This window comes from Peromyscus californicus, unplaced genomic scaffold (assembly GCF_007827085.1).
Source record: "Peromyscus californicus insignis strain IS unplaced genomic scaffold, ASM782708v3 Scaffold_5__1_contigs__length_169319896, whole genome shotgun sequence".
In the NCBI taxonomy this organism is placed as follows: domain Eukaryota; kingdom Metazoa; phylum Chordata; class Mammalia; order Rodentia; family Cricetidae; genus Peromyscus; species Peromyscus californicus.
The window spans coordinates 100901340-100927135 of record NW_026294573.1 but is presented as its reverse complement, the minus strand read 5'-3'; the positions used below and the strand labels follow the sequence as shown (position 1 = coordinate 100927135).

Below are 25796 nucleotides of genomic sequence, written 5' to 3'. Positions count from 1 at the left end.
ATGCAGCCCCTTGGACTTCCAGAGCCAAGAGCCCCAGCATGCCTTGCTTGTCATAACTCCTTCAGTCTGGGAAACAGATGGATACAGACATCAAGAACAGATGGATACAGCCCACGCATTAGCGCCCCTTTGCTATCCCCTTCCTGTCTAATGTCTTCCCGCACCAAGGCCCAGCCCTGGTGCCCTGACCCTCCATGGCCCTCCATGGCGTTGGAGTCCCACTCACCAATCCCCTTCTGTGGGTTGTAGGAACGGTATTCAGTCAGGTAGCTCAGGTAAGGCTTCTCAGTGCTCACTTCATAGTATCGGATGTTCCCATCTCCCTGGGGAGGGGAACCAGGAGGGTCAGAGGCCGGCCATCAGTGTTGCACCGGCGCCCGTGACCAAGTAGTAAGACCCTGACTTTCAGAGTGGACAGCTGACGGACCCATCTCACACAGGGACACCAGGGAGCCTAAGGCTAAGTCCGTGACCAACAACCCCAGCCCACCCATGTCCCTCTAGTGCAGAAGCCCTGGGAACACTCCCATGTGACAACCACTGAGGAAGTCAGGATGCCTGGCCTCAGAGATCATCCTGTGCCTCTTAGCCCTGGGGGCACTTCTCACTGACAGAGTCACTTGGAGGTGCCATTACTGCCACACTGAGTAGGGAACAGAGGCTGTAGACATAGGACACCCCCACCCACGAAGAACTATTCTGCTTCAAATCCAAAGACTCCCCTATTGAGAATTACCACCTGGATCAGGAATTTGTGAGGAATAAGCTAGGTAGGTGGGGGGGTCACATCAAAGCCCTGGCTTCAGGTGGCCCTAAGGAGCTAGGAAGGGAGGGGCGGGTATTCTCTCACGGAAGAGGCTGGCCACTAGTGCCTGTCTCCACCCTGCACCTCCAAGGACCCTGGGTTGTTTTCTGAGCATCCACAGAGCTAAGCTTAGGATAGTTCTGCCTTCCGTATCAGGGGTCCAGAGGGCTGCCCTCCCAACCCCCCGGGCCAGGCTGACCTTCCCCACAATGTACAGTATGCTGGTGTCCGGGTCGTAGAAGGGGAACAACACACCCGAGGAGCCATCCAGGTCCTCCTCTGTGAGGGGCACAGAAAGGTTGTCCTGCAAGGGAAGGGAGACCATCAGGACACGAGGGTCACTCCCAGAATCCCCAGTGGTGCTGCCCTGGGCCCGAGTGTGTCCCAGAGCGAGTGGGTGTTGGCATAAGAGATAGAAAGCTTGCTTTTTTTGTATCCTGTACATGTTTTGGAAAAAGGTCCTCGTTCCTCGTTCTCAAGACCAATCTGTGAATTATTCTCTGGTGGAAAGGATATTTTAAAGGCTGGACTGCCCGTCCTACTTTGTCAGCCTTTAAAAAAGGCTTTGGGCCGGGCGGTGGTGGCGCACGCCTTTAATCCCAGCACTCGGGAGGCAGAGCCAGGCGGATCTCTGTGAGTTCGAGGCCAGCCTGGTCTCCAAAGCGAGTTCCAGGAAAGGCGCAAAGCTACACAGAGAAACCCTGTCTCGAAAAACCAAAAAAAAAAAAAAAAAAAAGGCTTTATTTATTTTATTTTATGAATATGGGTCTTTTGCCTGCACGTAAGTCTGTGTACCATGTACATGCAGTGCCCAAGAGGCCAGGAGAGGGCGTCAGACTCTCTGAAACTGGAGTTAGAGCTGTGAGCTGCCACAGAGATGCTAGGAGCCAAACCTTGGTCCTCTGCAAGAGCAACAAGTGCTCTTAGCCGCCAAGCCGTCGTTTTATCTATGCCAGCATTTTGTCTTAACAAAAGTCATTGTTTTGTTTTGTTTTGAGACAGGGCTTCTCTGTGTAGCCCTGGCTGTCCCAGAACAAGCTCTGTAGACCAGGCTGGCCTCAAACTCAGAGATCTGCTTGCCCCTGCCTCCCGAGTGCTGGGATTAAAGGCGTGCTCTATAACCACCTGGCTTTAACAAGTCTTTAAATTTTTTTTTTTTTTTTAGACAGGGTTTCACCCTGTAACCCATGCTAGCCCTGAACTCAAAGCAATTCTGCCTGGGATTATAAAAATGACCTACTACACCTGAATTCTTTTTTCTTTCTTTTTCCGGCATTGAAAATCAAACCCAGGGCTTCATAATACTAGGAAAACACTGAGCTACATCTACAAGTCTCTTTCAAAATTGAGAACTGGGAGATGGTTTTGGCTGGCCTTGAACTCGCTGTCCCTAAGCCTCTCCAGTGAATGGGCTTTCACATGCCATACTTGAACTTAATATGTAGCAAAATATGACCTTGAACTCTGAATCCCCCTGCCTTCATCTCCAAGCTAAGTCTGCCTTCCAGTTTATTAACAAATGAAGGAGGAGACATCACTTTGTCTAGCAGGTAGGAGGCCCTGCATTCTGTTCTTGGCACTTCAAAACACCAACAGAACAGCATTGCTCACCTCCCACCCACACTGGGCCACTGTCCACACTTACTGCTCTCCAGCCGTCCCCTCCCCAGAGCCTCCCTTGGGACCCCACCTCTGTCCTGAATGATGAGAGGCACAAGGCTAGCTGGCCGGATGGACTGTCCCATCTCTGCTGTCTGCTGACTGTGAGTGTGAGGCTGAATGAGATGGTACCCAGATGGGTGGAGGGAAGCTGTGCCAGGCTGCAGAGTGAGGCGGGGGTGGGTGGAGCCTCACCTGGTCCCACAGGGCCATCTGCCGGTTGTTCCATCGGGAGGTACCCGTGGAGAGCAGCTTCTTGAGACTCCCTAGGAACAGCACCTTGTTGGCCCGGTGCCCCTTGTAGCTGGCTTCCTGGAAGGAGAAGTGTGGTCAGGACTATGGGGAGGGGACTCCCAGCTGCAGGTGGGATTCCTGGCTCCCCACTTGGCTCCTGCTGCAACCCTGGCTGTAAGGTTTCCTTTCATCATCTGTGAAGCCACTGGACACCTCTTCCAGGAAGATGTCCTGGGTCCATTCCTTCCAATGAAACCTCCCCATTCTATTGAGAGCTGCTTCTGAACAGTGAGGCAAATCTCCGCCCTCTTCACTCTTTTCTTGAGACAGGCCCTCAAGATGTAGCCCAGGCTGGCCTTGGACCCCCACTCCCATTACAACACGTACCACCACACCCAGCACCCCTCCACTCTGTCGAGAACCATAGCGATCACTTGCCCTGAGTGAGGCAGAGGGACACAGGGGACACTTGAATTGTCCTATTTAGCTCAGTGAGGAAGGACGAATGGTCCATTGCAGCTTCTGAGCAGAGGCTCAGAAAGCACAAAGGGCTGTCCTAAGGTGGCTCCTGACCCCTGGCCAGTGACAGAGCTGAGGCACTGTGGCCAGCTCTGAGGCCAGAACAGGTGCACAGCCCCCACCTGTCTACATTGTTATTTCCTTTCTCTGGCCTTGGTTTTCTCATCTGTAGAGTGAATACAGCAAATCTCAACATCCCCCGCACCCCCAGGATGCTGAGGCCAGCCGCCGACAATGCTGTCATCCATTTTTTTCCCCCTTTTTTTTGTTTGTTTGTTTTTTCGAGACAGGGTTTCTCTGTGTAGTTTTGCGCCTGTCCTGGATCTCGCTCTGTAGACCAGGCTGGCCTCGAACTTACAGAGATCCGCCTGGCTCTGCCTCCTGAGTGCTGGGATTAAAGGCGTGTGCCACTGCCCGGCTGTCATTCATTCTTAAAGTAGCCCCAGCTGTGGCCTAGTACCAACCTGGAGGACAATCCCTCGTCGGGGTTCGACAACCCGAATCTTTCGATCCTTACAGGTGGTGGCCAGCAGGTTGCCATTGGTGTTGAAGGACATGGAGAGGATCACATCTTGGTGACAGGTGATTGTCCTCACGGGGTTTGCAATTACAGAGTCCTTTGTGTCCAGGTTCCACACCATCACCTGCCCGGCAGAGTGCTGGCACTGAGCACCGGTGGCCACTCCACCCAGCCCCCAGAGTCACAAAGCAGCAGGCATCGGCAAGAAACACAGTATTCCCAGGAGGGAAGGTGCAGCTGGCAGCCAGGCCACTGAGCGTGAGGGGCGTGGCTAAGGCTGTATGAGCAGCAGGGGGATGCTGGGAGTCAGGCTGTCTGGTAGCAGAAGAAAACCACCCACCTCTGAGCAACAAAACATTTATGCTGGGAGGACCTGGGGCGTGGGGGTCAGTCAGGAGCAGCACACCCCACTTTCTGTGCATAACCAGGGCTGCCGAAGGAATCCGGAGCCACAGCCTAAGGTGTGAGTAGCATCCCCAGAGACATAGCTGCACACACTCTCCACATGGACAGATTAAACAAGCATTTCTGACCAGACCCTTCCAACAGCTTCTGCCTCTTTTAGATCTATCTGAGAGGTTCCTGAGGTGCCTCTGCCAATCTGTTATGACTCAATCTATTGAGTCAGCAGAGGAAGAATTGACCAATTGCAATGGTCCCACCAACCCACTGTCTGCAGTCTGGGGCTCAAGAAACTCAGACCCAAGGCGAGTCACGAGACATTCTCATACAAGTCAGAGACGAGCTGCATCAGGCCTAGTCTCCAGTGCTGGGAACTGTTCTGATCTCCAAGGCCCACGGCCTCGGGGCACTAGGCAGAGATGGGAAAGTGTCCGGTGGGCTCAGTCCAGCCCCTGAGGCAAAGTGCAGTGGACGGAGTGAAGTGTGCCCTATCTCATCTACCTAGAACCTCCAATGGGATTTATTTAGCAACAAGGTCTTACCAGGTGTAGTTAGTTGACCTGAGGTCACAACAAATGAAGGAGGTTTCTCAGTCTAAATAAGTGAGAGGAGGCAAGGGCATACAGGGACGCGGCTGCGAAGGCAGAGACAAGGGTGACGGAGAGCTGTGGAAGCAGTTGGCTGCCAACACCTTGCCTGAGTCTTTCTAGTCCCGAGGGCTGTGTCAGAGAAGCTTCCAGACAAGCGCCAGTGTGTGGCTTTCTCTGTCCAGGAGCCTCAGACTCACCTTGTAGTCATAGCCAGCGCTGAAGAGGATGTTGGCGGCCGTGGGGTGCCACTCCACTAGCCCCACCCGGCGCGAATGACCCACTAGTTCTTTCCTGTAGGTTGTGAGGTTCCTGGCCAACAGCTGCTTGGGGATGTTCCAGATCTTGATCTGGAGGGGAGACACAGGCAGGCGTGTGAGCCGAGGACATTCTGGGGCTGCTGCTGTCCTCAGCCGTGGATCAGGTAGTGGCCAGCAGAAGGACCCTGTTGTGGCTCTCCATTGCCGCCACCACCCCGTGCAGGGAACACTGGAGCCTCCGAAGGGTCTGCCACCAAGCGGGGCTGACCGTGACCAGAAGGGAGGCTTCATTCTCAAACCTGCCCCAGGGACTTTGACCATCCCCATGACCTGAGGTGAGCAGGTAGGGTGGACTGAAGATGGGAGGGGGCTGCCATGGTAAAGGGTCTCTGCCATGGAAGGAGCCCCCGGGAGAGCAGCCGAGGGGCACGGAGCTCAGGAAGTGCTTGTGTATGCTCCTTCCATTCTCCTGGGTTCTCAGTGATCAGATCATATCCCAAAGACATGCAGGTTTCCCAGGAGGCTTTGCTTGTAGCTCAGGGACATTTATTTCCTGCTTTTGGTTTTGATATCAGGCCATGAACTCTACTTGCTCCATCTGCAGGACACACAGAGCTGAGCCTGGGGTGGGGCTGGAGGGAGACAGGTTCTGGGCTTATTGATGGAGGGGGAGGTGTGTCCTGAAGGAGGTGGCACCTACCCTTTCCTGGGGAGGAGGAGCCGGGAGTACTTTACAAGGATGCATTTACATGGACTAGGTCTGTTGCAACCCTGGGCTCCATCATCCTGCCCCGCCCCTCCCCCAGCATCCAGAAGGGACAGCCGCAGGCCAGAAGCATTTCAGGAAGATCAGGCAGGGTGTGGTGGTGCACACCTGCGATCTCAGCACTAGGGGGTTCTACAGTGGGAGGATTGTAAGTTCGAGGTCAGCCTGGGCTATGTTGTGAAACCCCATCTCAACAAACACCCCAAATTAAAGAACAACAACAAAACACTCCATTTCTGTCCCCCAAAATATCTTTCAGGGGATCTTCAGAGCGGGCCTGAGAGGGCAGGCCTCAGGAGGCAGCCATGCTGCCTCACCCACCCCTGTCTTGCAGAAGTCCCGCTAGCTAGAGACCAGCAGCATTCTCAGGCTTGATCGACAGTCCCTTCATACTTAGGTGTCTCAGCCATCTCCTACGTGGAACTTTCTGTTTCGGGCCACTCTTGCTATACAACCCGGGCTGGCCTTGAACTTGACATCTTCCTGCCTCAGCCTCCTAAGAGCTGGGACTGCAGGTATGGGGCACCACACCCAGCCCTGGGAGTTTTCTGCCTCAGTTTCTCTCCTGCCTCCTAGTCTGCTTCCTTCCATAATGACTTCTCTTTCTCTTCTTGTCTAAGCTGCCAGGCAGCCCTGATCTAAATGAGGAGCTATTTCAGCATCCTGCATCACTGACATTTCCGGTAGTCCCTCACTTCTGCTGCGCGTGGTCATTTCTCTTGAGGGACGTGGCACCGTCAGGGGGCAGAGAACAGGCTCTGAAGTCTGAGAGGCCTCAGTCTGAAGGCAGCTCGGGCCTGTGCTGTGCAAACCTTGGGTAAGTTGCTGTACCTTTCTGATCCTCAGCTTTTCTATGAGAGAAATGCCCTACCATGTCGGGGTGCTGGGAAGACTGAGTGAAGGGGTCAGTGTGATGTGGTCAGAATACAGTGGGGTCACAAGAAATGGCGACTGTGGCTTTTATCTGTATCTGATTACATTTCATTTACTCACTGAGCATGTTTTAGGGCGCACACTTGCCACTGTGTATGTATGGAGGTCTGAGGACAACTTGTGGGAGTCAGTTCTTTCCTTTCACATGAGCCTGAGGGGATCAAACTCAGGCTGCCAGTCTTGGTGGGAAGCCCTTTACCCGATGAGCTGGGTCTCAGGACCGCCATACTTTATTTGTTCACGACTGGGCCTTTTAAGTCACAACCACTGTATCTTTGAAGCAGGTGCCAGAGGGATAATAAACGATGCTGAACATCGTGGGGACAAGGCACGGGCTTCTGGCATGGAATTTGAGCTCAGGTTGGGGGCAGCAAAGATGGCTATGCTCTCAGCTCTCCAGGAGGCTGGGGCAGGAGGATCGCTTGAATCTAGGAGTTTGAGAGTGTTGGTGGGCTTGGCCTCTTGGGGTGTTTTGGGGTCTACGTTTATATAAGCCCCTCCCATTCATCCACTGTGACATGGAATGGCCTGATATTTCTGGTCCCTTCACAGCATGTCACAGAAAATGAGTCTCACTGGGTCTTCATGAGATGGGCAGAAGTATTACACCCATTTTATGGGAGGAAAACTGAGGCCCATAGAGAGGCATCATGGGCCCCAAGTCCCACACACCCATGATGTCTCCTCCACCTCTCACTTCCTCCCTGTGAAGCCATCAGTGAGATAAAGCTGGGCCCTGGACACTGATGGCTTGGGAACCTGTCCGCCATCTTCCTCCCAGCATGCCCCCCCACCCGTGCCCCCGTAAGCACTGCACTGGCACTCACCGTGGCATCTTCGGAACAGGAGGCGATCTCAAAGTCATTAAAAGGATTCCACTTGATGTCCAAGACGTTCCCCCTGTGCCCGCAGACCTTGGGGTAGTGAGGGTCCAACTTTCCCGTCTGCAAAACAGTGTCACAGGCATTGGAGAGAAGTCTGGAGGGATGACGCCCGTTCTTCACTTAGTCAGTCAGTCATCACTGAGAGAGTAGGAAAACGTAAGGGGCAGATCTAAGGCGGCATACCTCCCCACGCCCTGGGTGACCCTGGGGGAATCACTTCACTTTTCTGAACCTTCCTGTCCTCCTTGGTATGGCAGAGGATGTAATGAGTGTTTCACAGGCTGGACTGAGGACCATGGGAATGGTCTGGCCCAGTGCCCAGCAGGTGCTCAGTAAGGGCATTTTCCTTCCCACATAGCTGCAGGAACAAATGTGGTACAGTCCTTTCTGCTAATGGCCTGGCAGTTCCTCCAAAGTTAAATGCTAAGAGGTACCATGTGACCCAGCAGTTCTCTTCCTAGACATATCCCCAAGAGAAACGAAAACATGGATCCATTGGGAATTCATTCATCAGCATCCACAGCAGCACCGTCTACAACAACCAAAAATTGGAGGCAACCCGATGCCCACTGCGTGATGAGCAGAACGCACAGTGTGCGGCACAGTTATGTGGTGGAATATTATTCAGCTGGAAAAAGGAACACTGTCAGTGAACTTGAAAGCATTATCCTAAGTGAAAGAAATGGGCATGAAGAGCTACTTATCAACAGGTGAGGTGGCACACACCTGTGATTCCAGCACGGGGGAGGCTGGGCAGAAAATTCAAGAGTTGAGGTCAGTCTGGACTCAAATAAACATAAAACCAGATATTAGTTAGGCACTGGTGGCATGTGCCTGCTTTTTCGGCAACTTAGGGGGCTGAGGAAGGAGGATCTTTTGGGCCCAGGAATCCAAAGGAAGCCTGGGCGACACAGTGAGATGGTCACTCACATGTACATGTACTGCCTAGGGATCCCACTTGGATGATGTTCAGACATGGGTTCAGTGTGTGAGCAGTTTCGCCCTGCCTGGTACCTGGTACACAGAACTCTGATGACTGCATTTGAAAAGCCCAGTGCCGAGGGTGGGGGTGGTTCTCTCCCTCCCTCCCTTCCTTCCTCTTTCCTTTCTGTTTTTATTATTATTTTAAATTTTCGTTTATTTTGTGTGTATGGGTGTTCTGCCTGCATGTCTGTCTGTGCTCCATGTACCCATGGAGGCCAGAAAAGGGCACTGGATCCTTTGGGACTGGAGTTTTAGATGGCTGTGGGTCGCCATGTGGATCCTGGGTATCATCCAGGATCCTCAGGAGGAGCAGCCAGTGCTCTTAACCACTGAGCCATCTCTCCAGTCCTGTCCCCAGCTTGTGTTGTTTTGAGACTATGTCTTCTTTTAGTTCAGGCTCCTCAGGTAGCCAGGAAGGATGACCTTGATCTCTGGATCTCCTTACCATTACCTTCTGAGCTCTGAGACTGCAGGTGAGGACGACGGGCCTACTGTATCATGCTTAGCTTTGATTGTTTGGGTCTAATTATTATTTTATTGTTTTGATTCTCTCTCTCTCTCTCTCTTTCTCTCTCTCTCTTTCTTTCTTTTTTTTTTTTTTTTTTTTTTTTTTTTTGAGACAGTCTTATTCTATAGCCCAAGCTAGCCTGGAACTCTCTGTAGACCAGGATGGGCTTGAACTCACAGCAACCCTCTTGTCACAGCTTCTGGAGTGTTAGGACTACAGGCATATGCCACCAGGCTTCTCTCTAGACATTAGCGACATTATCTGACACATTTGAAAAAACAATGTCTCATGTGAAATACTGAAATGTTAAACTTACTGGCTTTATATAAGAAATATGCTAAGGAAATTGTTATTGTGTGTGTAACTTACTCTCAAATGGTCCAGACAAAACAAACATGAAGCCAAGCTCGGGGTACAGGCTGCTCATGAAGCTGAAGTAGGAAGATGACAAGTTCAAGGCCAGCCTGGGAAACTTGGTGGGTCTCCAAATTTTACAAAGTGGAAAACAGGGTAGGAACTCTAACTCAGAGGTAGAGCCCCTGCCGAGCATGCTGAAGACTCTGGGCTCACACCTTACCACCACCAAGGAATAAGGATGTGCAAGAGTCAGGCTGGCACTCTAACCATCTCCTCCTTGTAGGACTACATAGGTCAGGTGAGACAGCCCAGCAGGGAGGAGGGAGCTGAAGCAAATGCTGAGCACCAGCAGCCACACCTGCGATCATCTCTATCCCAAAGCCAAGAATAAAAAGCAGAAGAACATGCACTAACAGCTGTAGTTGCAGATAATGAGACACACAGACTTCTTATATCATCAACTTTTTCCTTTTTTTTTTTTGCAATAGGATCTTTTGTAGCCCAGGCTGGCTTTCAACCTGTTATGTAGCCCAGGCTGGCTTTTCAACCTGTTATGTAGCCAAGGCTGGTTTTGTACTTTTAATCCTCAACTCTGCTTCCTAAATGCTGGGGTTATGTGACCACACTATCTTTGTTATTTTTTTAAGCAATTTTCCATATCTTTGACAATTAAAACAAAAAGCATTTATTTCTGTCATCCCAGCTCTTGGGAGGCAGAGGCAGGACTGTCCCTAGGCTAAACATAGTCTGGTCTACCTAGCAAGTCCCAGATCTGCCAGGGCTGTGAAATGAGAATTTGTCTTAAACAGTACAAATGGAACTATAAAATTTCTGAAAAGATGGTCCTTCCAGGATTAGCCAAAATATTTGTTCTACAAGTTCAAAGCATTTTCAGAGAGTAGAAATGGTGAGCTTACAGACCAGGTTTCTAATGCTGTACCTGTGGCAGGCATCACTAATGGATCACAGTTCTCTCAAGCACAGACTAGAGGAGGGACGCTCCCGGAGTCATTGGGACTTAGAGGAATGAGGTAGGCTAGAGCCCAGGCCTCTGCCCAACAAATTGAAATGAATCTCTAGTGGGCTTCCTGTGTTCTGAGGAGTTCTAGTTTTCTCTAATTTGTGTCCTGACCCCCCTTCCTACATTGTTTCCCTTTTCTTGTACCATTTCCTGGGTCAAAGGGCATGGCAGTACAGAATCTTTTGCTATAGGCCTGATTGCTCCGGGCCTTTATCTCTGTTCCCTGGCCCAGAGCCAGGCCCTCATTTCTGCCCTGCAGGTTTCTCAGGAAATGCTAATTGTCAGTCAGGTCTTGGGTTAACCCTAGGCAAGCTGCCAAGAGGCCACTAATACCACACCCTCACCTCCCACAGAGCCTGCAGCTTCAGGGCTGGGTTGACCACTGGAGCTGAGTTCCTGTGGGGTCCTCAGAGCAGAAGTCCCATCAGTCCATTCTCCTCCTGCACCCTCAGGGGCTGGCTGTGTCACTGAAGACCCAGGCACTAGTGACATTAGTCTGAAGCTATTGACTGGGCTGCTAAAAGCCTGTCAGGGAGGGACATTTATAATGAGGAGGCCATTTCTACCTTCTGTCCATTAGATCAGCACTCAGCCAGGGCTGGGCCTCTGGTGTACTGGGACACAAGCTTTAAGTCCGGGTGACTCTCAAACCACAGAGAAGCCTGGCCGGTCACAGGAGCAGGCTGCTAAGCTTGTGGAGGCTTATGAGCCACCAGGGGGCAGGTGGAGAGGGCAGAATGGAGGGGTGGGGATAGGGCAGCGACAGATTCAGTTCCTGGGATGGGGAGGGCTGCACAGAGCCATGGCACACGGCTACAACAGTAAGCCAACGGCTTCAAACACCTCTGTTGCAAGGTGGAGACTGGAAGGCAAGGATGGGAGAAGAGGCAGAGAAGTCACGCAGTATGGCTGTGGCTTGGCTGACTCCCGCCTCCTGGGGTCGGACCCGCATCCCCACTATACTGCTCATTACTGTTCAAGCTGGGCCTCTGGGCTCTGCTCAGGACCCTGGTTTCTCTCTCTACAGAACAGGGGCAGCAAAAAAAATTCACTGGTAGTGGGGGTGTGAGGAGACATGTACAGCTATGGGCTGAGAACTTGCCTGGGACACAACACTTCACAAACCAGTATCACTTCATCTGAGCCCATCACAACTATCCAACCAAAGCTCTGTAGGGTGCAGGGGAGGGAACTTGAGGTGGCATACATGCTAGGCAGCCTCTACTACCACTGGGCTACACCCCAAACACACCCAACTTTAATTGTTGCTTGGTATGTTCCAGGGCCCCGGGATATACTTAGTGTGAGAACAAACTGTTCCGGGGTGGGGGTAGAGTTAAACACACATACAAATGTGCATACATGCATACACACACACACACACACACACACACACACATACACACCCCCCCAATATACACGTGTACATATATATATGCATGCACACACAGCCACATATGTGCATATAGGCAGGCATATGTACATTCACACATGCATGTACACATGCATACACTTGCATACATGCACAAAAAAGACACAGAGAGACAGACATATGCATGAACATACACACACACACACACACACACACACACACGGATAGACAGATACATGCATACAGATACACACACATATGCACATCGGCACAGACAGACACACACACATACATGTGTTCAGGAACATAGATGCACTACTACCTACGCTGGCTCAAGAAGCGGCAGTCTCTCTCTGAGGACCCAGTGGACTGTCCTTCCTATTACCTCTAGTCCAGCACAGTCTTGGGAATCATCTGGTCCTCAGGCCCTGGGCGCCTTCGATCTGGTCCCTGGGCAGCAGTGTCCCAGGGCTTACCTCCCTGGCACTGCCTGTTTTCTCCTCTCTTCCTCCATACCTCACCCTGAGTCCACACCCCTAGTGCCATGGGAGGCTCTGGTACAGGCCCAGAAGCCCGTTCTGTCCCCGTGTGGAGGCTCCAGGCCGTTTCTGCCCACACCTTCCATTCCCCTTTGTACCCCAGCAGGCTTTGGTTGCCAAGGCTGCAGGGTAGGTTGTGAAACTCACCCTCTGCCCTTCCTCCACAGGCTCCCTGCCCAGTGCAGAGGGGAGAGGCACCTTGCCTGAGGTGGCACCCTTTCTGGGCCTCGAATCTCTGCTTGGGACAGCCTAGCACTCTGGTAACACCTAGGACAGGAGGCTGTGACAAGGTCAGACGTCTCCCAAGCCGGGCCCTCCCCTGCACTTTCAGTAGGGCACTGGCCTATGTAGCCTTTCACCAATCCTGGTGCTCTGGGCCTGGCCCGTCTGCAATCCCTGGTAACCAGTGAGGAGCCAGTGCATAAACAGCCAATGCTCTTCAGCCCCAGGGACTTTGAGAACAGGCAGCTTTCTAGTCACACCTAGCCCCAGGCTTCTCATCTATGGCGCACAGGGCACCCCCACCAAATCTGGACGAGGGACAATGCTTCCTCCCAGCAGTGTGGGTGAGGCCCCAGCATGCACAATACCCTTCACTCACTATGAGAAAAGGGCTGCTGTGCTGTTGAGTTCTGAGGGATGGGGCACAGGTGGGTTCCTGTCCCTTTCTCTATTCAGTGCCTGCTCAGAAACACTGGATGTGGCCAGGGGTGGTGGCCCACACCTGTAATCTCAGTCTTTGGGAAGATGAGGCAAGGAAGACCACAAGCTTGAGGCTAGCCTGGGCTACATAGGGAGGCCCTGCCCTAAAGATAAAAGAAAAGAAAAAAGCAGGACATCCAGTTAAATTTGTATTTCAGATGCTCAGCAAAGGTGTGTTTACAATGTAAGTGGCTTTCATGCAGCATTGTAATGGGGGAAATTACATGGTCATTACAGGTGGCTCATACCTGTAAGTCCAACACTCTTTGAGACAGGAGGACTTCAAGGCCATATGGGACACATAGCGAGTTCTAGACTAGCCTGGGCTACAGTGCTAGACGTTGTCTCAATATCCACCCACCCACCCACCCACCAGGAAGAAAAACAGTTGTGAAAAGTTTAATTTGCTTTGTTTTGAAGCTAAGCTCTTGCTATGTGATCGAGGCCAGGCTTAAACTCTCAGCAATCCTCCTGCCTCAGTCTTTGGATTACTGGGTTTATATTGTGGCAGGTGTGTGCTGCCACAATTACCCTGTAGTTTCTGAGAACATTAAGTTCACAGCTAGCTTATGATCCAGCAACTGTCTTGGGCATTCACCCAGAGAACTGATTACAGAGAGGCAGCTCCACTCAGAACTACCTTGAACTGAAATCAAGAGACGGCTTGCTTAGTTTTGTTGTTGGACAGGCTCTCCCTTTGTAGCCCAGGTTGGGTTGATCCTTCTGCTTCAGCTTTCCAAGTGCTGGGATTACAGGGTGGACAGAATTTCTAGAATACCAAGTGTGTGTGTGTGCGCGCGCTTGTGTGTGTACGTGCATGTTTTTGTGTGTATTTGTTTGAGAGAGAGCGAGAGAGAGTGAGTGAGTGTGTGAGAGAGAGAGAGAGAGAGAGAGAGAGAGAGAGAGAGAGAGAGAGAGAGAGAGAGAGAGATGCTAGGGTTTGGGTCCAGTGCCTCATGTATGATAGGGAAGGACTCTCCATCAGCTTCATCCGTAGCTCCTACTTTTAGTGGGTGAACAGTTAAATACCTCATCGAAACAAGCAACTGAGACAATATACACATGGAAAATTGAGGGTACGTGAGGAGATAGAGAAGCCCCCTTAAAGATCTAGTTTGTCTTTCCTGATGGCTGAGAGTCAAGAAATTTCAAGAAAACTCATAAAGCCAAAACTGCTTACAGGGATGTGTGTTTTCTGAAAAGCATCTCAAATAAGAATGTTGAAAACAACAAAAGAAAGGAAGGAAGGAAGGAAGGAAGGAAGGAAGGAAGGAAGGAAGGAAGAAAGGAAGGAAGAAATCAGGTATGGTGATGTACTCTGTTAGTCTCAGCATTTGGGAGGTAGAGGCAGACAGATCATCACAAGTACAAGGCCAGCCTGGTCTACACAGAGAGTTCCAGGTTAGCCAGGGCTCAAACCAAACCAAACCAAACCAAACCAAACCAAACCAAACAAGCAACTGCTAGCTGGTCATGGTGGTGCATGCCTTTAATTCCAGCACTCAGGAGGAAGAGGCAGGATGATTTCTGTGAGTTTCAGACAAGTCTGATCTACATATTGAGTTCCAGAACAGTCGGGGCTACATAGGTACCCTGTCTCAACATCCCTTAAAACAAAATAAAAGAGCCACAGTGAACTCTGCTCACTCAGGGCCAGAACGTCCGGGACCTTGGGCAGTATCCTTCCTCATCTTAAACAACACACCTCGGGATTTCATTTCCAAAAGAAAATTCTTTGAGAAACATAAATAACCCAGGACATATATCTTACTTAGCTTTAAACTTCAAATTTTAAGCTTCGCTTCATTTTCAAATCTTGTAAATTATATCCTTTGAGAGCTGTAACAGCACAAGATCATATACTCAGCTGCCGTAAAGACAGGTGAGGGCAACTTTCTCTGAAAACCCTCACACATCGTCGTGGGGTGTCCTGTCCCTTTTGGATAGTTGTCCGGCCAGCCGGCATACAGATGGATGTCCAGAGAACTGTGTGCCTGAGTGAAAACAGCCAAGTTCAGGCAGGGTGTGTGTGTGTGCACTCCTGGGCAGCTCAGGGCTACACTGGAGTGCTTGCTGATGGATTAAAGGGGCCTCAGGGTCAGTCCCCAGTGCCAAATGATTCAAACTCCACAGTTGCAGGACTCTGCAGTCCTGTCTACACAGCCTTAAAATGACAAGAGTAACGAAATGGAGAACAGATCAACGGTAGTCAGGGGTTAAGGAGGAAGTGGGGATGGGGAGGAGTGGCTGGGCAATGGAAAGGCAGAGACAGGTCTGTGGGGTGACACATACCTGGACACCCTCATCAAGGTTGTGATACTGAATGGCAGCAGTGGGGAGTCGGTCAAAAGGCACTCAGGGTCTTTGCACTTGCTTCTGGTTCCGCCTGAACACTTTCTTATCATCAAAGCCGTTGTCTAGGAGCATCTCCTAAAGAAGGCCTTCCTGGACCATCCTGTGTGAAGCAGGCCCTCCCTCTCCCATGTCATCATCCCCCACACAAACTTGATAGCCACTGACTGAACATGCTGACATTCTCATCAGTAGTAAATTAGAAAGAATCTGAGTCGTTAAAAATCAGTTCATTTTCTTTTATCCGCTCTGGGGATCGAGTCCATAGCCTTGTGGACTCTCCTACCCAGCTACACCCTTGCCCTAACTAATTCCTTAATTAGTGAAGAATGCAGACCGTCTGATGGACAGAACCTTTTAGAAGTACCCAGAGCTTGGGAGAAACTTGCAGCAAATGAGCAGCTTCCAGGCCCCTCTACCCCGACCTGTAAACAATTCTTCGAGCAGTGACCTGCAAGTCTCTGACTCACTCTTCTCCAGCTTGTAAACCTTCAGCTCCCTAGAACGCATTTTCCATGTCTCACCCTGGCAGTCAAGGTCCTTTTCACAGGGCCCAATCTGCTTCTCCGGGGCTCGCTCTTTCCTTCCTCACTTTCAAAGACTGCTCATCGGTTCTGGTCAGACTGTGTTTTGAACTGTTCTCTGAGTCCTCCACAGCTCTGTCGGGTCCTTCCTTCTGCTATTTAGAACCACACTGCTTAGCAGCATGAACAATGGTTAGGTAATTTACTCAGTCAATGAAAAATCTGCAAGCGCCAACTCTGAGTCAGCAACCCAATATGGCAGTAAACAAAGCCCGCCCTCCCCCACCTCCTAACATGGGGAGGGAGGAGCAGAAGTCCTGAGTAGCCAGGGCAGAGACCTAAGCAAGAAACACGCTGGGGGGTGGGGGTGTATTTTAGGAAAGGAGAATGTATGGGCCTGGGGAACAGGCCTTTATGAAATCCCTGAACAGGGGAGGTGGAGGCAGGCAGATCAGCTCAAGTTTCTTCTTGAGCTACTGAGTGGTTACTCACGAACACGGTAAATATTTCCAGTTATTCATGCCGACTTTTATGAGTCCTTCAATAATGCTCTGTAATTTTCTCCTAAAGCTGGCTTGTTTATTTATAGGTATACTTTGGTTTTTTTGGTTTTTGTTTTTATTTTCTTTTTCGAGACAGGGTTTCTCTGTGTGGTTTTGGTGCTAGTTTTGGATCTAGACCAGGGTGGCCTCGAACTCACAGAGATCCACCTGCCTCTGCTTTCCAGGTGCGAGGATTAAAGGCATGTGCCACCACCGTCCAGTTTCCAAATGCTATTTTTTAAATCACGGACTACATATTCTGTTTACATTTTGTAATTATATTTATTTATTATTTATTGTGTGTTTGGACACATGCCGTAGTACATGGGTGGAAGTGAGAGATGTTTTTCAGGAGTCAGTTCTCTCCTTCCTCCATTTGGGTGCCAGGGACTGAACTCAGGTTGCCAGGGTTGATGACAGTCACCTTTACCCACGAGTCAGCTCACCAACCATCACAGGCCATTGCTTTTCAACAGGATGCTCATAACTATCCCCTTTTATGTGTGCCATGCATGTTGGCACTTTTTACCAAAGCTAGCAGTCCAACAGTGGGCAAGAGGACACCACTCTCCACAACGAACCAGAAGGGCACAACACTGAGTGTGTGATATTCCTACTGCAAATACACAAATGAGTCTAATCATGAGGCCACAGCCTGACAATCTAAATTTAGTCACAATCTACAAAATACAAAACATTTAAGATCCTTAAAAGAAGACAAGGAGACAATTAAATATAATGTGGGGTCCCGAACTGGAGTCTAGATCAGGTTGAAAAAATGGTGTAAGGGTTGGGATGATGAACGGGATTGGAATTTGGACTGGATGCTCTCATACCATCACAGCTTGTTAAATTTCCAGGAAATAGTTATATAAAAGAATGGTCCTGGTCTTATAGTAGATGACTGATGGGTAGTATTTAGGGGTGAAGGGTTAGAACTATAACTGTTTCCAAGCACCATGCACGCATACACACACACAAAAACACTCACGACAATTTGGCGAAGGTTAATAACTGGAAAGCCACGTACAAGATAACCAGGAGTTCATTCACCTGCACTTGCAAATTTTCCATGTTTACAGCATTACACAATTACCTTTTATTCCTAGTGCTATACTTTGGGTCTGGAGTGGTTCTCAAAGGTCTGTGCCGAAGATAAGGTCCCAGGTAGGTGTGACTGGGATGTGGTAGTCTTGAGGAGGAAGGGCCTCATAGGAGGCCTTTAGATCCCTGGGGCTATGCCCCCACAAGGAGACTGGGGTGGGAGGTGTAGAATCTCCCAGCATTCAGGAGATTGGGGCAGGAGGATTGCAAGCTTGGGCCTCGTGTGGCCTGTACTGAGAGATCCTGTCTCACAAAAGGAAAGGGATGGTGGTGCTCTGGGCTTTGGCTTGCTGGTGATCGGTGAGCAGAGTTACCTGGCACGCGCTTCCCCTGTGATGTGCCGCCGTCCCGAAGGCCCAAAAGTAACAGGGCCAGTGAACGACAGACTGAAACTGCTCCAACTGAGCCTTACCCAACCTCTTTCTGCATCCCTGGGGATAACTGTAAGTGCCCCCTTTCAGCTGTTAAATGACGATTTCCCTAGCAAGCCACCTTTAGATTCTGGCATAAATCCGCCTTGACCCAGATGTAACTTCCTTCCTTTTTTTGAAACACTGTCTCTTCATGTATCCCAGGTTGACCCTGAACTTGCTACATAACCTTTGAGGTCTGAGCCTCCTGCTGCCTGCACATCCCAGATGCTGGGATTATAGGCGTGCTCCACTATGCCCAGTGTCTGGGGTGCTGGGATTGGACCCGGAGCTTCAGGAACAGCAGGCAAGCAGGCTCTCTCCTAACTGAGCCACTCTCCCAGCCCAGACAGATCTTCTCTGTAGTTAGGACACCCTGGACAATCAGGTTTCGTTCCTCTTCCGGAGTGCAGCTGATCTGCACATTTCTTAGTCCGTCCTTGTGTGGTTCTGGAATCAAGGTTACACGGGTGTCCCAGAACACGACAGGGAGCAGTCCCTTTCCCTATTTCTGGAAGAGTTCATAACAGTTTAGAGTAATCACTTCCTAGGAAGCTTTGTAGGACTTTTTTTTTTTTTTAAATAGTTGCCTCATTTTCTTTTTTCTCTCTCTATCTTTAAAAATTATTTATTTTTATGTGCATTGTGTTTTTTCTGCATGTCTGTCTGTGTGATCCCCTAGAACTAGAGTTACGGACAGTTGTAAGCTGCCATGTGGGTGCTGGAATTGAACCTGGGTCCTCTGGAAGAGCAGCCAGTGCCCTGGCATTGTTCTTATGTGTATTTATATATGTAAAATGCAACAAACGTGCCCCAGAGTGCATGGACTTGAAATGTTCAGTCGCATGAACATTTGGGCAATAAATCAATAGATAAACACGACTGGCCCTCCCAGGTCACGGCAGGAGCCATCACCAGAGTGTAGGAACCTTTGAGGTGCCTGACTTCACAGCCACTCCCCGCCGCAGGAGGGACTAGTGTCTAGGTTTTCAGGGTGTTCCCGAACTTGTTTTTCTTTGGAAATTTACCACTTAATTATTCGGTCCTTATGGTACAACTGTTTTTAATTTCAGGGAAATGGAATGACAGAGTCTGAACTTTGTCATTTCAATGCCAGATTGTGTTGTAGGCAGCTATGTATGTTAAGTACTGTGGACCGTAACTTATCTACTGGTACAGGGTTTTTTCCACGTGGTAATAACATGAACAATGCTCCCACACTCACGCGATTGCTTACTCTTTCTTCTGTTTTTTTTTTGTTGTTGTTGTTGTTGTTTTTGAGAAGGTCTCGTGCAGTCCAGGCTGGCCTGAATCTCCTTGTGTAGCCGAGGATGATCTTAGGTCTACCCTGGTGACCTCACTTCCGAGTGCTGGGATCACAGGTGTGTACAATGACGCAGGGTTTATGCAGCACTGGAATGGAGCTCCCTCCCGGCTTCATGCACGTTAGCACGAACTCTCCCAACAGAGCTACATCCTCAGCTGGGTGTGGCGGCTCACACCTGCAATCCCAGCCCTCAGGAGGCAGAGGTAGGATGACTGCCATGATTCTGAGGCCAGCGTAGGCTGCAGAGTAAGGCCTTGTCTCAAAAAGTGGGGAGGGGTGGTGTTTGAGAGATGGCTCAGTGAAGACCACTCTCGGAGAGGACTCAAGAGTTTGGTTTGCAGGACCCGAATCAGGCAGCTAAGAACTACAACTCCAGTTCCAGGGCCTGAGCCTCTGGTTTCCACGTGCACAGACAGACAGACAGGCAGGCAGGCAGACAGACAGACACACACACACATTTAAAGCAAACATCTTTTTTCTATTTCACGATTTACCACCTCTTTCTATTATTTCTTTGAGGGAAGTGTTTATCGCTCAGTTTGTTAATGGTTACAGGGTCGTCCAGGCTTTTGATTCCTACTTGAATCAGGAATGCCAGGAGTCTGCCCATTTCACCCATGTTTTCAGACGACTGCCCTCCACTTGATCACGTCAGGGTCCTTCTGGCTTCACAGCTCTGCTGCTGGGTGAACTGTCTCTGCGCTCCTGGTGCCTCTGGATGATCTCCCTCGCTGTCAGTCAGTTTTTCCAGTGGCTGCTCAGTTTAATCTTTCAGGGTTGTTGGTTTTTTTTTTGTGTGTGTAAAAAATATTTTCTAGCCGGGCGGTGGTGGCACACGCCTTTAATCCCAGCACTCGGGAGGCAGAGCCAGGCGGATCTCTGTGAGTTCGAGGCCAGCCTGGGCTACCAAGTGAGTCCCAGGAAAGGCACAAAGCTACACAGAGAAACCCTGTCTCGAAAAACCAAAAAAAAAAAAAAAAAAATTTTCTAATGCATCTTTGAGTTATCATTCCTTGATTTCTGCTTTTTTTTAAAAAGTGTGTGTGTGTGTGTGTGTGTGTGTGTGTGTGTGTGTGTGTGTGTGTGTGTGTGTTTGCACAGCTACTTGGGGGGACTGGTTATAGGCACTGTGAGTTGCCAGAAGTGGATGCTGAGAATCAAACTTGAGTCCTCTGGAATGGCAGCATGGGCACTTAACGGCTGAGCCGTCTCTCCTGCCCTGATTTCTGCCTTTTATCATCATTTTTTTTTCTTGAGCTTTCTTTGAGTTTGCTCTATTTATTCTCACACACACACACACACACACACACACACACACACACACACACACACCCCAGCTCTTAGGCTGACTGTTTCCTCACTAACTTCAGCCCTCTCCTTCTCTAATGGAAGCACCAGTGTTGTGCCTCCCCGGCTGGATCAGTCCCCTGGATGCCAGGGGTTTTTAGATACATCTGATTATCACTCAGTTCCAAGTATTTTAAGTTTGCATTTCACAGGGGAGGCAGCTCAGGGGCTGAGCACTTATGTAGCACGTAGAAAGTTTGATCTCTAGCACTATTTTAAAAAAGAAAAAGGAATTGGGGCCAGGGAGACGGCTCGGCGGGTAAATGCACTACCTGCATGTATCAGGGTTCTCTAGAGGAACAGAACTCGTCGAGTGTATATATATATACACACAAAGGGGTTTGTTAGAGTAGCTTACCGACTGTGGCCCAGCAAGTCAGGGGACCCTCTAGGGCATCTTGGGTTACCACGTCTTGTGATTAAAGTCAATGGGAAACTACAACACAATCCAGGCAGGAGGACAAAGGGCCCAGATGCTTCAGGCTGTACAAGCCTGACAACCAGAGTTCAATTCCCAGAACCCACATAACAAGCTAATGTGGCCAGGAGGCGGTGGTGCACGCCTTTACTCCCAGCACTCAGGAGGCAGAGGCAGGCGGATCTCTGAGTTTGAGGCCAGCCTGGTCTACAGAACAGCCAAGGCTACAGAAAGAATACCTGTCCCCAGAAAACAAAAGCTAAAGTGTTGGGTGTGACGGCCCACAACTTTAATCCCAGTACTGGAGAAGCACAGGCAGGCAGATCTCCATGACTGGGGTCAGCTTGGTCTACCTAGCAAGTACCAGGCGATCCCCAGGCTACCAAGGCTACTTAGTGAGACCCTGTCTAAAAAAAACTGAAAAACAAAGCAAATAAACAAACAAACAAGAACTGGATGTGGTAGTGCTCGTCTGCATCCTAGGAGATGGAGGAAGAAGATGGGAGAATCAGCTAGAAGCTGGAGGGCCAGCTAGCCTGGAGTAAGCTGCACAACAATGGAGACCCCCACCTCAGCGAGCTGAGGGTGAGAACTGACTCCTGGAAGCCGCCCTTTGACTTCCACGTTTGTGCTGTGGCATGCACGTACACACGGAGGAATGCATGCACCCTAAATAAATAAGGAAACAATAACAAAAATTTTCAGTTTGATTCCCCCTTTGGCTTATAAATTATCTGGAAATGTGACACACACCTGTAACTCATACTCGGGAGGTGAACTGAGGAGGATGAGGTCAAGGCCAATCTTGGCTACACAGAGTTCAAGAGCTGGGCTACAGGAGACCCGGTCACAAAGAAGCAAGCAAGCAAACATTTCAAATGTCTACTGTCACTGTGACGAGGAAAGCTATCTCTGAACTCATCTCACTCGGGGCCTGGACTGCGCAGGTCCTCCAGTGCTCTAGGTCTGTTTCTTACGTTCCCGCAGACTCTTGCTCACCAGTCTTTGTGACTTCCCAGTTACCTGATCTGAGTCTGTGGGCTGCTTTCCTGAGGTCTGGCTTCCCAGCCTCTTCTGCCGTGAGGTAGAAGCACAGCCTGGGAGTCCCCCTCTCTCCCAGGCCTCTTCAGGAGGTCTGCCAAAGGCAGGCTCAGAACTGCTGTCCCGCCAAGATCCGCTATTAGGGTGATCTATCTGAAGCTGTCCCTCTGCAGATCCAAACACTGAGTAACAATGGCTCATGCTCCACTGCTGGCTGCATAAGTGTTCTCCCCGCTGCCTGATGTTTACCTCTCCAGCGCAGGAGCTAGCCCAGTACATGTTTCCGTGCCTCCCATCTCCACCTCTCAGCAAGGGGAGGCGGCCTTGGCAATTTTCCCAATTTCACATGAGCCCAGCAATGTGCTAATAATTATATTTCATTCAAGAAAGAAAAATGTGGAGTGAGCACTGTTCCGCATGGAGGGGAGAAGGTCCTAGAAGTAGCCAGGCCAGCTGCTGGATGGTCAACTCTCAGGATGATGACTTTTCCCAAGAAGGAGACGAAGAGTCACAGACCCGGCTGTCGGAAGCTCACACACTAGGAAAGCAGGCCAGGCCTTCAGTCACATCCGGACGGGGCTCCCTACCTTTTCCATCTGTCCTGCCGGCCTCTAGAGATGGGTCTGGGCCCTGTGATCACTAGGGTCCTTACCTGGTGCAAGGGGATGACAAGGAAGGCGCCCCCGCCGGCGCATTCAGTGACCACAGCGATGAAATGGGGGTTCACGGCACAGAAGTGGTTGTCATGGACGCTGCGTGTGATGGGCACCGAGTCGTAGCAGTTCTCTTTGCTGGCGGGCTTGCCGTAGACATGCCGGAACTTGGAGCTGCGGTACTGGGGGTGCCATGACATCTGCAGGGGACGGAGGGACCAACGGTGTGAGGCTACTTAACCGGTACAGCCGGGGCAGTGGTCAGGTCTCATTGCTGGGTCTTTTTGGAGGCAAGGTCTCAGTACGTAGACCAGGCTGGCCTGGAACTCACTGTGTAGGCCAGGCTGGCCTTGAACTCATGATTGTTTTGCCTTAACCTCTTGAGTGCTAGGATTATAGTTTGTGCCACCGAGCCTGGTGACAGTGGCCAATTCTGCAAAGGTAGTGGTCTACTGTGAAGGACAGCCAGGTGAGCAGACTATCACTGTGGTTACAGAGGAGGCTGTGAGTCATTATTATTGACCTGTTTGCTGATATATTAAGACTTTTCAGTTTTTTCAAGTATGAACCCCCCAAAGCAGAGGGACCACAGAATATTCGCTACAGCCCCCACCCCCAACTCTTCTCACCAGACAAGCTCTCCTGCCAACTAAATGAGAACCAGTGTGCTCTCTGTAGCCAGCCAGTCTGGCCTCCAGTTCCCACTTTGCCTCACTACGATGGACAAATGACTTAACCCTTGAGTCTCCATTTTCTTGTCTATAAAATGGGATGGCATGCTGGGCGGTGGTGGCGCACGCCTTTAATCCCAGCACTCGGGAGGCAGAGCCAGGTGGATCCCTTGTGAGTTCGAGGCCAGCCTGGGCTACAGAGTGAGTTCCAGGAAAGATGCCAAAACTATACAGAGAAACCCTGTCTCGAAAAGCCAACCAAAAAAAAGGGACGACACAAGGACCTGCCTCACAGACTTGTGCCTCCCCTCTGGAAAGGGAGCTGCTGGCCTCCATGGATGAAACCACCCAGTGCAGAGCAAAGTGACTGCCAATACCCAGCTGCCCCACCCGGCCCTTATTTCCACTGTCAAGGTTTGTCCAGACCTTTGAAATGGGGGAGAGGTTACAGAAGCGGGGGGAGGACGGCATCCAGTCAGGTCAGGCCCTCTGCGTGCAGCACGGGAGTGTCTGTATTGCGTGACCGACCCTGTGCACACCTGGGCATGAGCCCTGCGTTCACCAGGGAGCTCCTGGGGCTCTGGCCTTGGCCCAGGTGTGCTCAAGGACCCCCGCTGCCTTCACGGGTGGCTTTGATGACTCAGCAGTTTCACTTCCCCTGCTGGCAGGCATTAGGCAGGGCCTACATCCCTCCACAGCAGCCTTCTCGGGACTCTGCTGCCATCCTGTGTGTGCCCAGTGGCTGGATGCCATGGGATCAGGCTGGGGGCTGGAAATCTCCACCCTGAAAAGGCTTTAGTTGACTCTAGGTGAAACACCCTCCCTACGGGGGGGGGGGGGGGTAATTTCCCAACGTTTGGCTGTGGAATGGGGGGCTGCCTCATCCCCTACAGCCCTCCTGAGAGGAAGGCGGGGAGTACCATCCCCATTGGAGGATGGTAATTGGAGGTGCAGGGGAAGCCATGTGACTGGTACGAGCAGCAACTGTGGGAAGTCAAAGCCAAATGTCTTCCCGTGATGTGTGCATGTGCACCTGTGTGGGTGATGTTGCTGGGGGGCGGGGTGGGAATGTGGGAGTGAACCACAGATCTTCCTTCCTGCTCTCCAAGGCCCCTTCTTCACCCAGCCCTGCAGGTAGCTGAAATGGAACCCAAGTTGGGAGGGGCACAAATCATCCAATGGAGTACACAGTCCCTAGGGCCACTGTAGGTGGCCTCATGGTGAGGAGGACTTTACCTGATTCGGTTTGAGGACGGGTGGGCTGAGCTGGAGTCTGCTATTGCCAGAGACATTCCACATCTGCTCTCTCAGGTTTTTCTTTTGTTTCTTCCTCTTAAAATCTGACCTTGTGGGCACAGAGGCCGCTCCCTGTAAGTGCTTTGTGGGAGGGTCTGGACCACCACTTTCTATCATAGCCTGGTTATTAGAGGGAGATTGGAAGGGCAAGACAGGTGTGCTGGCACCCACCAAATCCCAGCACTCGGGTCAAGAGTTTAAAGTCGGCTCCAGCTACACAGGGAATTCAAGGCCAGCCTGAGGTACACAGCAAATTCAAAGCTACCCTGGGCTACTCAACAAGACTCTGTCTCACAAAACCCAAGCAAGCCAAACTACTTTATTTGAAAGTGATCCTCAAAGATCAAGAATTAACACAATAAAACATGATCAGGGGTGCACCCACACTCAGACTAAAACCCTTGGCTTGCTACCCAACAGAGTGCATCATGACCCTGACCTTGACCTCAACCCTGCTGAGAAATCTCTCCCGTGGAGGTCAGAGACCATTTGTTGGCAGACGGTTCTCTGTTTCCACCTTGTTGAGGCAGGTGTTGCTTCTACCGTGATGCCACAGTGGTCCTCTGCATGCCACAGTGGCCCTCGAGCTTCCAGTTGATTTTCCTGTCTTTGTGCCCCATTCCACCGAGGAAGCGCTGGCATTACAGATGTGCCCTACAGCATCTGGCTTTTCACATGGGTTCCATCATTGAACTCAAGCCTTCAGACTTTCAAGGTAAGCCATTTCAGTGCTTTGCTAAGTCTCTTTTTAATGCACCCAGAATTCCTAGTGAGAGCCTCATCCACACCAGATGAGGTGGGACAGCTGACTCGGGGAGCCAATCAGAGAGCCCCACGTGGCCCTCTTGAGGTCACGGCTATGTACCAACACCTCTGCCCTTTCTCGTGGTATCTTCTTGCCTCACAAGGAAGAAGAAACCACAGGTCCCGGCACCTTCTGGTAAAGGTTTTCTCAACACAGAGTCTCTCAATCTGAGGCCACGCCCTGACTGAAACCACAACTGCTTGTCACGAGGCATTTTTTAATTCGGCGTTCTCCAGCCAGCAATGATCTCAAGT

General features: G+C 50.7%; 1 protein-coding gene across 1 annotated transcript in view; it reads right to left on the bottom strand.

Moving 5' to 3' along the window:
- Positions 1–25796, bottom strand: part of Coro2a (coronin 2A) — a 58030-nt gene that overhangs the window by 6862 nt on the left and 25372 nt on the right. Inside the window, exons 2-8 of the mRNA XM_052716161.1 lie at positions 22770–22970; positions 7513–7629; positions 4927–5076; positions 3682–3861; positions 2660–2776; positions 1005–1109; positions 227–323 (exon numbers count right to left, since the gene is read on the bottom strand). Coding sequence (XP_052572121.1) covers positions 227–323; positions 1005–1109; positions 2660–2776; positions 3682–3861; positions 4927–5076; positions 7513–7629; positions 22770–22970 — 967 coding nt within the window. The remainder of the gene's footprint in view (positions 1–226; positions 324–1004; positions 1110–2659; positions 2777–3681; positions 3862–4926; positions 5077–7512; positions 7630–22769; positions 22971–25796) is intronic.